The following is a 13890-nucleotide window of genomic DNA, read 5'->3' on the forward strand; positions in this document are numbered from 1 at the left end:
TTCTACACATAAGATCATGTAATTATATCAAAAGGACAGAGATCATTTTACTACCTCTTTTGTGATTTGGATGCCTTTAATTTCAAAGCTTACTCTCCCTGACTAGGACTTTCAGGTCTCTGCCACACAGAGTGGCAAGAGTAGACATCCTTACCTTGTTCCCTAAGCTTAGTGGAAAAGTTGTCTGTTTTTCACCATGGGCAGGATGTTACCTAGGGTTTTTTTTATAAATGGTCTTTATTATTTTGTTGTCATTTCCTTATACTAGTTTTTAGTTTATTGAGTGAGTTTATTATGAGAAATTGTTGAATTTTGCCAAATATTTTTTCTGCAGATATTAAGATGATAGTGTGATTTTTTTGATCCTTTGTTCTGTTAATGGAGTGTATTACATTGATTGACTGTCATATGTTGAACTGTCTTGGCATTCCAGGGATAAATCTCAATTGGTTATGGTGCATGATCTTTTTAATGTGCTGCTGGATTCAGTTTGATAACTTTTGTTGAGCATCTTTGCATCTATACTCATCAGGGATATTGGTCTGTGGTTTTCTGTTAGTGTCTCTGTCTGGTTTTGGTATCAGAGTAATGCTGGCCTCATAAAATAAGTTTGGAAGGGTTCTGTCCTCTTTATATTTTTTGGAAGAGTTTGAAAAGAATTGGTGTTGATTCTTCTTTATGTGTTTGATAGAATTCACCAGTGAAGCCATCTGTTCCTCTTTATTGGGAGGTTTTTAATTTCTGATTCAATCTCCCTACTAGTTACAGATCTGGTTGTATTTCTTTCTTTCTTTATGATTTGATTTTGATAGGGTATATGTTTCTAGAATTTATCCATTTCCTATAAGTTATCTAATTTTTTGGTGCATAATTGTTCAGAGTATTCTCTTTTGATACATTTTATTTCTGTGACATCAGTTTTAATGCCTCCTCTTTCATTTCTGATTTTTATAATTTTAGTCTTCTCACTTTTTTCTTTGTCTAGCTAAGGAAATTATCAATTTATTGATCTTTAAAAAAAACTTAGTTTCATTTTTGTTTTCCTACCATTTGTTTCTGCTCTAATCTTTACTTTTTCTTCTTTCTGCTTTGCTCTTAGTTTGTTCCTCTTTTTATTGTTCTTAAGGTGTAAAGTTATACTGTAGATTTGCAATCTTTCTTCTTTTTTCTTTCTTTCTTTTTTCCTTTTTTGGCTACCCCGTGTCATATGGAGTTCCCTGGCCAGGTATCAGATCCAAGCAGAAGCTGCAAACTGCATTTGCAACATGCATGGCAGCTGTAGCAATGCTGAATATTTACCATACCAGGCTGGGGATTGAACCTATGCCCTAGGACTCCAGAGAAGCCACCAATCCCATTGCACCACAGTAGGAACTCCTCTTCTTTTTTTTAATTCAATCTACAACTCTGTTTTTTTTTTTTTTTTGTCTTTTCTAGGGCTGCACCCATGGCATGTGGAGGTTCCCAGGCTAGGGTTTAATCGGAGCTGTAGCTTCTGACCTAAGCCAGAGCCACAGCAATGCCAAACCAAGCCATGTCTGCTACCTACACCACAGCTCACAGCAAAGCTGGATCCTTAACCCATTGAGCAAGGCCAGAGATTGAACCCGCAACCTCATGGTTCCTAGTCAGATTTGGTAACCATTGAGCCACAACAGGAACTCCCCTCCTCTTTTTTAAATGTAGGCACTTACTGCTATAAAATCCTCTCTTAGTATAGCTTTTGCTGTATCTCATGTTTGATATGTTGTGTTTTTGTTGCATTTGTCTCATGATATCTAATTTTCCTTTAGATTTCTTCTTTGACTCATTAGTCTTTCAGAGCATGTTATTTAATTTCCTTACATTTATGAATTTTCCAGTTTTTCTTTGCTATTTATTTCTAGTTTCATTCCATTATAATCAGAAAAGATAGTTGGTATGATTTTAATATTCTTAAATTTGTTAACATTCTGTGGCCTAACATGTGGTGATCTGTCTTGGAGAATGTGCCGTATGCACTTGAGGATACAATTGGGAATATGTAATACACTTGAGAATGTGTATGATTCTGCTGTCGTTGGGTCAATTCTTCTGAAGATGCCTATTGGGTCCAGTTAGTCTATAATGTTGTTCAAGTCCTCTGTTTCCTTATTCATATTCTGTTTGGTTGATCTATCTATTTTTGGAAGTGGGGGATTGAAATATCCTACTATTATTATATTACTATGCATTACTCCCTTCAATTTTGTCAGTGTTTGCTTCATATGTTTGGGTGCTATCCTGTTAGATGCATATATATTTATAATTACTATATCTTCTAGTGACTAGACCTTTTTATATAATATCTTTCTTTGTCTTAGGACAGTCTTTGACTTTGACTACATTTTATTTGATATAAATATAGCTGCCCCTATTGTTTTTGGGGTACCATTTGCATGGAATATCTTTTTCCATCCTTTTATATTCAGCCTATGAATATAAAAGGACAGAAACTTAACCTCTTCTAGACAGTACGTAGGTGGATCTAAACTTAATCTCTTCCAGAGAGTATGTAGGTGGATCTTGTAATTTTTTAATGCATTCAGCTACTCTGTTTTTTGATTGGGGACTTTTATCATTTATGTTAGTGATTACTAATCAGGAGGGACTTAGTACTGACATTTTTAAATTGCCTTCTATATGTTTGGTAGTTATTTTGTCTCTTTTTTCTTCTATTTCTCCCTTCCTTTGTATTTTGCTGATTTTTTTTTTTTTTTTTTTTTTTTGTAGTGGCAGGCTTCAAGTCCCTTCTTTTTTCCTTTTGTGCTTCTTCTCTACATGTTTTTTTTGTGTGTGTGTGTGATTGCTATGGTGATTACATAAAACATCTTATAGTTTTAGCAATCTACTTTAAACTGACAATAACCTAACTTTACTCACATACAAAAACTCTGCTCCTTTTCTTCTCCCTCCCATTTTATGTGTTGATTTCACAAGTTACATATTTTTATATTTGATCCATTAACAACACATTATAGTTATGGTTTTAAAGCTTTTGTCTTTTAAATTTTATACCAAAGTTAAAAGTGATTTATGCACCACCATTACAGAATTACAGGATTCGGTATTTGTCTATAAATGTACCTTTACCAGAGAGCTTTGTATTTTTGTATGCTATCATGTTGTTGTGGAATGTCCTTTCATTTCAACCTGAAGGACCCCCCCTCAGCATTTCCTTTTTTTTTTTTTTGCCATTTCTAGGGCCGCTCCCGCGGCATATGGAGGTTCCCAGGCTAGGGGTTGAATTGGAGCTGTAGCCACCAGCCTACGCCAGAGCCACAACAACGTGGGATCCGAGCTGTGTCTGCAACCTACACCACAGCTCACGGCAGCGCCAGATCCTTAACCCACTGAGCAAGGCCAGGAATCGAACCTGCAACCTCATGGTTCCTGGTGGGATTCGTTAACCACTGAGCCATGACAGGAACTCCAGCATTTCCTTTTTTGTCTTTTTTTGTTGTTTGTTTGTTTGTCTTTTCAGGGCTGCACCTGAGGCATACAAAAGTTCCCAGGCTAGGGGTCAAATCCGAGCTGTAGTCACCAGCCTACACCACAGCCACAGCAATGTCAGATCCAAGCTACGTCTGTGACCTATACCACAGCTCAGGGCAGTGCTAGATCCTTAACCCACTGAGTGAGGCCAAGGATCAAACCTGCCTCCCCACAGATACTAGTCAGGTTCATTACCACTGAACTACAATGGGAACTCCCCCCTCAGCACTTCTTGTGAGGCAGGTCTGGTAGTGATAAACTTTATCAACTTTTGCTTATCTGGGATGACCTTTATTTCTCCTTCATTTTTGAAGGACAGTTTTGCTAGATATAATACTCTTGGTGGCAATTTTTTTCTTCCATCACTTTGACTAAATCACCCCACTCCTTTTTGACCTGGAATTTTCATAAAGGCTTTTTGGACCATCTGTTGTGGTTGTTAAGTCTATGTCTGTATGGGGACTAGGTCTAGGGTCTGCTGTTTAGCCATCTTGCTGACATTACTCCCAATTCTTTTTCTTAAGTGATCAAAATATGTTCAAGTGTTTCAGTTGCTGTTCATTTAAAAGATAACAGAAAATTAAAAATCATCCAGATGTTTTTGGAAAATATTTCTCTTGTGTCGGTCATCAATAAGAAGATGCTTGCATTGCTTAGAAATAACAGAAATAAAACTCTAGAATTATTTATTTACTTATTTTAATTTTTTTTTTTATTGGCTGCACACATGGCACATGGCCATTTTGGGGCCAGAGATTGAATCCAGGCTGGCACAGAGACAAGCTGGATCATTAACCTACTCTACTACAGTGGGAATCCAAAACTCTAGAATTATTTACTCATGGACAACTCTGAATAAAATGTTCTCATAATTATTGTACCTAAATACCTCCGTGAATATTGATTTCTATAATCCCATTGCATTAACTTATATAATTCTGCCTTTAAGTGATAGTTCACTGTTGCTATAGGTGGTTTTAGTTTTTTAACAGTATTTTTGTAAAGAAGAAAAGAACAAGAAAATTAAATGCATTATACTTTTTTGACACAATGTTAAAATGAAATTTATGAAAGCCTGAAAATATAAAAGATAAATTCTTCTATATGTTTCACTTACCTCAGGGAAATTGAAGGTACAGTGTTGGTTTTCATGTTTTATGATTTCTACCTGGATGTGAAATGAGCAGTAATTGTACATTTTTATATAGATGCCTAGAGACAGACTTTTGTTTAAAATCTGCGCAATAAGCCAAGGCCTAGAGAACCCTTCAATTATTTCCTCTTTTCTTAGGCAATTTCGAATTAAAATGTCATCAAAGGAAAAACATATATAAATATTTGCAGCTCTTTGCTAACTTTAGCATCTAATTTGAAGCACTTTCATTGAATGAAATTCTTTGTGTGCTATAATTCCATTTGATATTGTGAACATTTTATTTGTAGTAAAAATAGGGTTGTTCATTTCATGAGGAAGGCCGTATGTGCTTCTTATTTGCAATTCTGTCCTCATCTTTGTTCTTTTACATGCAGGCAATCTCTATGTTTTCTTTTGAAATTGGGCTTCTAATAAGCATCCTTACCCATGAAGAAAAGGCTGTCATCAAGACTGTACACCTTGGGGTTCCTGTCGTGGCACAGTGGTTAACGAATCTGACTAGGAACCATGAGGTTGCGGGTTCGATCCCTGGCCTTGCTCAGTAGGTTAAGGATCCGGCATTGCCATGAGCTGTGGTGTAGGTTGCATATGCAGCTCGGATCCCGCATTGGTGTGGCTCTGGCATAGGCCAGCGGCTACAACTCTGATTCGACCCCTAGCCTGGGAACCTCCATATGCCGCGAGAGTGGCCCTAGAAATGGCAAAAAGCCAAAAAAAAAAAAAAAAGACTGTACATCTTGCCTGCATAGCTCTTTCTCTACTTACTGACGTTTTAAAGAAGATGTAACAAACCCATTGAAATAAAATATCCTGTGTTAAAAAAAAAAAATTTGTGTCAGGAGTTCCTGCTGTGGTGTAGTGGGTTAGGAATCTGACTGTAGCAGTTCGAGTCTTTGTCGAGGCACAGGTTTGATCCCCAGCCTGGCACAGCAGGTTGAAGGATCTGGCATTGCCACAGCTTCAATGCAGATTTCTGCTCCAGTTCAGATTCAGTCCCTCACCTGGGAATTTCCATGTGCCACAGGTGCAGCTATTTAAAAAAATCATATCAGGAAGCACAGAAAACTGATTTAGCACCGAAGGTAAGACATACTACACTACTATGAAGGCATAGTCCTACCGAAAATGTAATTTACTTTCATATTAACAATTGCCTCCTGAAGTGTAACAAAATAAACCTAATATTATAACGTAATTTGAGAGTCCTCAACATACGTATTACCTCGATTCAACATGACTAATTAAAATTCTTTACTTTGTGACTAGATGACTTTATGACTGGCTTGGAAAGAATAGTTATTTGAAAACTCCAACAAATGACTTTTAAACTTGTCACAGTTTATATTAAATGCAAGGTTTTAAAAGAGAGTAATATATCTAGTTTGGGTTTTCCAATTCTTTCTCCATTATGAATTCTGTTTTATGCATTTTTCATTGAATTTTCAAGTTTGCGGACAATATCATCTGCTCATTTCCTTTAATATTTGTAGTGATCATTGCATTTTTCTTTGAGTGGTAAGTGCTGAAAAGTCTCCTGGGGAAAACAATATCTGTTCCGTAGCCTTGTCTTTTCTTTTTTTTGTCTTTTGTCTTTTTAGGGCCTCACCCACAATAAGGAGGTTCCCAGGCTAGAGCGTTGCATCAGAACTATAGCTGCCTGCCTACACCACAGCCACAGCAACTCGGGATCCGAGCCACATCTTTGACCTATACCACAGCTCACAGCAATGCGGGATCCTTAACCCACTGAGCGGGGCCAGGGATCGAACCCACGTCCTCATGGATATAAGTCAGGTTCATTAACCACTGAGCCAGGGTGGGAACTCCCCCAGAGCCTTTTCTTTCTTCTCTTCTTTTTAGTGAAAACCTTTTAAGTATCCAGGAAAAAATATATCAATTTGACTTCATTTAGGGATTGTTTTTACTATAACCTCTATCAGGATGGGTCTCCAGCTTGTTCCTAGAGCCTCCATGGTAGGATTCAATGGGAAACCCAGCAGAGATTCTTGCATAGGTACTACTCAAATCTCAGTATCAGATGTGCTGTTATTTCATTGAGTGATTTTTTAAAAAAAGAATAATTGCTATTGTTTTAGAAGGGTCCTGTAGGGAGAGAAGCATTTTTCTAATTTCTCAGGCTGTAACATAGGTGAGGGATCTATGGAGACCTATGACCACCTCTTTTTCTCACTTCCTTTGTCCCCTCTCTTACCTGCCTTTCCGTACTTATTAAGCAACTACTATGTACAAAGGAACAATTTTGTTCTTCCTGTTTTATTGAGATGTAATTGACATGCAGCTCTGTATAAATTTAAGGTATACAGCAAAGTAGTTTGACCTATGTACATTATGAAATGATTACTACAAGAAGTTTAGTGAACATCCGTTATTGTGTGTGTGTACACACACACACACGCACACACACACAACTAAGATATAGAACAACTTCTCCTTGTGAGGAGAACTCAGGATTTACTTTCCCAACAACGTTCAACGTTCATAGCACACAGCAGTATTACTTACATTTATCATGTTGTGTGTTACATCCCCAGTGTTGGTTTATCTTGTAAGTGGAAATTTGTTTTGACTGCTTTCATCCAATTTCCCCACCCACCGTCCTTCTGCCTCTGATAACCACAAATCTGGTCTCTTCTTCTATGAGTTTGTTTGTTTTTGAAGAATAATTGACCTATAACAGTATGTCAGTCCCTGGTACACAGCACAGTGATTAGACATAGCTGTACATTTCAAAATGATCACCATTATAAGTCTGGTTGTCGTCTGTTACCCATACAAAGATGTTACATAATTATTGACTCTATTCCCCACAATGGTCCCTTTCATACCTGTGATTCATTTATTTTGTACGTGTAATATGTATCTCGTCTCCCTCACCTATTTCTCTCTTCCCCTCTGGCAACCACTTGTTTGTTCTTTGTATCTATGACTCTGTTTATGTTTAGTTATGTTTGTTCATTTGTTTTGTTTTTTAGATTCCACGTTAAATTAAGTGAAATCATATAGTGTTTGTCTGTCTCTGTCTCTGCCTGACTTATTTCAATTAGCATAATACCCTCTAGGTTCATCCATGCTGTTGCAACTGGCAAGATTTCATTCTTTTTATGGCTAAGTAATATTCCACTGTGAGTATATGTGTGTGTGTGTGTGTATACGTATACATACACACCACATCTTCTCTATCTATTCATCTATTGATAGGCACTTCAGAAAATATGTATTCTGCTGCTTTGGGATGGAATGTTCTATACGTATCTATTAGGTCTACCTGGTCTAATGTGTTGCTTAAGGCTAGTGTTTCCTTATTGATATTCTGTCTGAATGAGCTCTCCATTGAGGTAAGTGGGGTGTTAAAGTCTGCTACTATTATTATATTACCATCAGTTTCTCCCTTTGGGTCTGTTAATATTTGCCTTATATATTTAGGTGCTCCTACATTGGGTGAATATATATTTATAATTGTTATATCTTTCTGGAATGATCACATTATCATTCTGTAATGTCCTTTTTTGTCTCTTATTACAGTCTTCTGTTTTAAAGTCTGTTTTGTCTGCTTTAAGTACTGTTATCTCAGTTTTCTTTTCATTTTCATTTTCATGGAATGCCGTTTTCCATATCCTTACTTTCAATCTGTGTGTGTCTTCAGATTGAGGTGGATCTATTGTAGGCAGCATATGTGTGTGTGTGTGTTTTGTTTTTGTCTTCATTCGGCTACTCTGTATCTTTTGATTTAGGCATTTAGTACATTTACCTTTAAAGTAATTATTTGTAGGTATGTCTTACTGACGTTTTGTTAATTGTTTTGGAATTGTTTTTGTAGTTGTTTTTGTTAAATTTTTCCTTTTGCTCTCTTCCCTTGAGATTTGATGACTATATTGGTGTTATGTTTGGATTTTTTTCTCTTTTTTGTGTTGTATTCTTCAGCTCCTTTTGGTTCTTTTAATTTTCACATTGCTCATTAAACTTTCTATGTTCATCCATTCTTCTTCCAAGTTCTTTGAACAGCTTTATGACAATTCTCTTGAACTCTTTATCAGGTAGATTGCTTAGCTCCACTTCACTCAATTGTTCTTCAGGGGTTTTATCTTCTTCCCTCATTTGGAACTTACAAAACAGCCAACTTTTGATATGCAGAACAACATGATTCTCAAAAATGTGTGCTAAGACAAAGAAGACAGTTATTTAAGATTTGCAAGTACATGAAATTTTAGAGGCAAGACTAATCTAGATTTGTAGAAATATATAGAATAAAAACATGCAGAAAAGCTCTTCTCTCATGGAATTTAGTTTAACTTAGCAGAGAGATAAGAAGAGTCTTCAAGTGTGTTCAGAACAAGTTCATGAGTGACAAATCAGTAGCACCATCTAAGTGCCAGAAGGGCTAGTGACAAAAAGCAGAGATTCATCTTCTCTACAGAGATGGTAAGTGGCCAGACACAGAACTGTAGTCAAGCCACAGCTGTATTTTGTTCAACTTATGCAGTGGCTTCTTTTCCCCCCTAAGTTAAATTATTTTTTGACATTTATGAATTTGGAGATTTCACATGAAAATAAATGTGAGTTTTTGAGCTCCTTTGGAAATGACCAGAATTTCAAGCATCCTGAAGCCTGCTTTCCCTGCTGGCAATAATGGATTGCAGCTGAATATGCCTCAGTCACATTGGGCAGTGTCTGGCCTCTACCCATCTGGCTCCTTCATTTGTCCAGTCTTCTTGCTTTTATGCAAAGGCATATGAGTTAGTGAGCCCTGATCTGCAGTCATCTCTGCCACCTGTCTCCTTATCAAAGGTTTCCTTTCACTTCTCCCCTTGTGCCTTGCTGACACTGTCTTATATCAGGCCCCCAGTGTTGCATACTGAGCGGTCCAAGAGCTTCCTACAGAATTCAGAATTCTTTCCCTTCTCTCCCACTCAGTATAGGATATCTTTGCCAGTAGGCAGCATCCTATCGGTCAGGATGAAAGTTAAGAGGAGAGGCAGGGGTCATGGCCAGAGTGAGAGTCTGAAGTAGATGCCATTAGTTATAGGCCTATGGCAAGAAGGTTAGGGCCTGTAAAGAATGATCAGAAATGGTTGATAGAGAAAAAGAAGCCAGAGAACAAAGATGAACTAAAGAGGAGGTAGAAACGTCCAGAAAAGCATAAGAAAAGATGCTCAACATCTTCAGACATCAGGGAGATTTAAATTAAATCCACAGTGAGACACTACTGCATACCTCCTAGGATGGCCAAAATTCAAAAGAATGACAATACCAGTAGATGTAGAGTAAATGGATTTTTGTGTGTTCCTAGCAGGAATGTAAAATGGTACAACCACAATAAACAAGCCCCTACTGTATAGCACAGGGAACTGTAGGCAATATCCTGTAATAAACCGCAATGGAAAGGAATCTGAAAAACAATATGTATATGTGTATGTAAGTGAATCACTTTACCGTACCCTGGAAACTAACACAACATTGTGAATCAGCTATACTCCAATAATAAATAAATAAATAAAATGGTGTCAGTACTTTAGGACTTGACTTAGGCAGTTCTTATGAAATTGAACGTGCCCTTACTTATTTACCCATGAGGAAACATGTTTACATGAATGATCATAGCTTTATTCCTAAGCCCCATATTGAGCATGATCCAAATGCCCATATATAAATAATGGGCAAACAAATGTGGAATGTCCAGTCTGTAGAAGACTGCTCTGTAATGGAAATGGAATGAATTCTTGATATACACAGGATAACATGTTTGATTCTCAAAAAAGTATCCTGCGCAGAAGCAGCTAGATATTGTATGATTTGCATATGTATTAAATTTTAGAGGTAAAACAAATCGTGACAGAAAGTAGGTCAGTTATTGCTGGGGGCCAGAAGTGAGAGAAAGCTGACTGCGGAAAGTTCTGGGAGAATTCTTTGAAGTGATAGAACTATTCTACACCTTGATCGTGATGGGGGCTACACAGGTGCGTACAACTGTGTATAGGTATGTGTAGGGTATAGGTCTGTATTCTTGAAGTATGTGTATATTATTGTATGTAAGTTTTACCTTAATAAAGTGGATGAAATAAAAATACTTTAAAAAATAGGGAAGGCAGTCATAGGAAGGAGAAAAATGAAAAAGCACCAACCAAGATCCAAAGCAAAGCAGAGATGAGCAGCAAAGGGCCTAACATGCAAGTGAAGACAGCAGAGCACTAAGCTGAGGTCCAGATAGGGTTTTGAAAACCCTTTCAGTGCAATTTCAGTTCTGGTCTCACCAATTGTCTTCTTAATCTCTCAGTTCTGGCAAATTCTTCCTTATGCTGGTCATCAGTCTCTTTCCTAGAAACGGAAATGACTTCTTTCTTCTCTAATTCCAACCCCTAAATCAATGTCTTCTTTTCCAGAGAAGTTATCAGTTGACAGCTCTTGCCCAGCTAAACAATTCTTGAATGAATCTATAACATGCAGTTAAGACCTTCATTATTGTCTAGTTGAGTTGCTTTTACTTCCAACTCTACTGCAAATGGGTTGACAGAAGAGTTCTTACAGTTTCTTGTTACTTCCTTTCCTACATCCCATGCAGTGTTCAGGGAAATGTGTCAACGTATGTCTTTTTTTTAATGCTGCACTTGAGGCATATGGAGGTTCCCAGGATAGGGGTCGAATTGGAGCTGCAGTTGCCAGCCTACACCACAGCCACAGCAACGCAGAATCCAAGCCATGTCTGCGACCTGCACCACAGCTCATGGCAATGCCAGATCCTTAACCCAGTGAGCGAGGCCAGGGATCAAACACTCATCCTCATGGATACTAGTCAGATTCATTTCCCCTGAGCCATGATGGGAACTCCTCAACACATGTATTTAAGGTGTCCTCTTCTTCTCACCCCTACTATCCTAGGTCGTCTCTTGCTTAGACTAGAGCAGCATTATCGGAATTGGCTTCTCTTTTCCATTCTTACCCCTCTTTGTTGTCCAGATAGCAGTCAGATTGAAAGTGAATCAGGTTATTTTACTCATTTCTTTAAAATGCTTCCATGTCTGCACATTGCACTTGGAATAAAATCTGATCCCTGCCCGCCTTGATGTTGTCTTCACCTTCCACATGCCCTGTTCATTGTGCCTCATCAAACCCAGCCCAGGGCCTTCGTGCTGCTCTTCCTTCTCCTCTAAGCCTTTTCTTCCAGCTCTTTCTGTGGCTTCTAATGCTTCAAAGTTCAACTGGAATGTCCTTCCTCGGAGGCCTCTTCAAAGGAGTGTCTGCCTTCTGTATGTAGAAGTATTTTCTGTAACCTAACTGTTGAATTCTTTATAGGAACTTGGCACATCTGAAATCTACCTGAATTATGTACTTCTTTTTTTTTTTTTTTTTGCTTTTTAGGGCCACAACCCCAGGCATATAGAAGTTGCCAGGCTAGGGGTTGAATCAGAGCTACAGTTGCACAGCCACAGGAGTGAAGGATCTGAGCCATGTCTGTGACCTACACCACAGCTCATGGCAATGCCGGATCCTTAACCCGCTGAGTGAGGCCAGAGATCAAACCTGCATCCTCATGTATGCTAGTTGGGTTTGTTACCACTGCGCCACAATGGGAACTGTGTACTTCTCTGATGATGTATTATTGTTCCTCTCCTCCCACCTGTTAATAACCAACAAAAAGACAGAGATTTTGTCTGTCTTGTTTGTCACTATGTCCTCGTAGAGATCCGGCTTATGGAAGACCCTCAATCAATAATCATTGGCTGAATGAGCAAGTAGAAATAATAGTAGGCAAATAATAACCACCCAGTGTTTGCTCTTGTTTGTCTCTGAATTTTCTTTTCCTAAAATTCTTTTTTTAACTTAATTTTCACAGGCACTTCTATTGTGACAATAAAAGCTTTTGCTCCAGAGTCAATTCAGGACAGCATTAAATATTCAATTTTTAGTGGAAATGAAGATGGAGTTTTTTCCCTGGGCTCTAACTCAGGTAATCCTTTTCTACCCCATAAGTGCTTCATTGTCTGCTCCACTTCATATTACTACTAAGATATGTGCAAAGAAAACTCACATTTTGAAAGGTAGAAATCATCCGAGGTAAATAATTTAAAAGGTAAACAAGAAAGAGGGTTTTTTTCATTATTTAAGTAGTTTTATTATAACTTACTTAAAACATTATTCAGTTTTTACATGATTATGAGTATGTCCATTTGTTTATATTTGAGTGAAAAACTAAATCCTATGAATATAATTGCTGTCTTGTGCTATGCTTTTTATCTGAAATTAATCACTTGTTTTACTATGTGTTTAATTTGTATATCCCTATTGCTCCAAATTCTTCAAAAGTGCTATAAGATTCTTTCAGTGCAAAGGCATCAGATAAATCAAATCAGGTGACCCAGGTTCTTTCTTTTTGTTTTAACTACCAGCTGCTCAGTCCATTCTGCAGCAGCTATCAATCCAGTACTTTCTTTCATCATCAGCTCATGATCTCAGAATTCCCTTTGTTTTTCTCTTTGATTAAGAAGGGGTTTTTAATGGTTGCCGATGGGAAATCAAGAACTATTTGGTATGTGCTACAAATTCTGTTCTTCACATTTCCAAATTAAACAGTGCGTATCCTACCCTACCTGTTGTGTGATGATAAATCAGCTTCCACTTACAATTTACTTGCACATTTGGAAGAATTGGAGATGCGTTTGGGAGATCAGTGAGAGTGGGTTTGAATTGAAAATAAGCACATGTGTCTAGCCTTAGGAAATTTTCAGCGGCGATTCTTCTACTTCGCCACTGAATGTCAACAATACAACAAAAAAGGACAGCTGGGAAGGTTTCTATGTGGTGGTAGAGAAATTACTTCCAAATACAGCATGTATTACATTTAGCTTTAATAAGACCATTATTGTACTTTAAATGAATACCAATTGATCATTTGAAACATACTCTTTTTGACTAACAACTATGTAGTAGATGTGAATCTACTGCTCCGTTGTCAAACCTCAAGGAGAATGTTTTTAATAATTTGTGTTACCATACGACTGCCTATTTCATCTGCTCTATGTGCATGTGGAAGAATCAAGCTGGGGTCATTTCCTAAGCAAATGCCTTCTTGTCCAGGGTAGTATTATGACTTTTTTGGTCCAGGCAGCCTTTGCTTAGCAACCTCTCTGAAGTAAGCTGCTAGAAGTCTTCCTCTCATCATCCCGTCATTTAGTTAAAGGATGCTGCAGGAAGCCTGTTGTCTAGAC

General features: G+C 37.7%; 1 protein-coding gene across 1 annotated transcript in view; it reads left to right on the forward strand.

The window, feature by feature from the left end:
- DCHS2 (dachsous cadherin-related 2) overlaps positions 1–13890 on the forward strand; it is a 272388-nt gene that overhangs the window by 226170 nt on the left and 32328 nt on the right. The window contains exon 14 of the mRNA XM_021101485.2: positions 12519–12632. Within this exon, the coding sequence (XP_020957144.2) occupies positions 12519–12632 (114 nt within the window). The remainder of the gene's footprint in view (positions 1–12518; positions 12633–13890) is intronic.

Source organism: Sus scrofa, chromosome 8 (genome assembly GCF_054392235.1).
Source record: "Sus scrofa isolate SSC_HxYL_T2T_F1_AM1 chromosome 8, Sscrofa_HxYL_maternal_Yorkshire_Landrace_v2.0, whole genome shotgun sequence".
NCBI lineage: Eukaryota > Metazoa > Chordata > Mammalia > Artiodactyla > Suidae > Sus > Sus scrofa.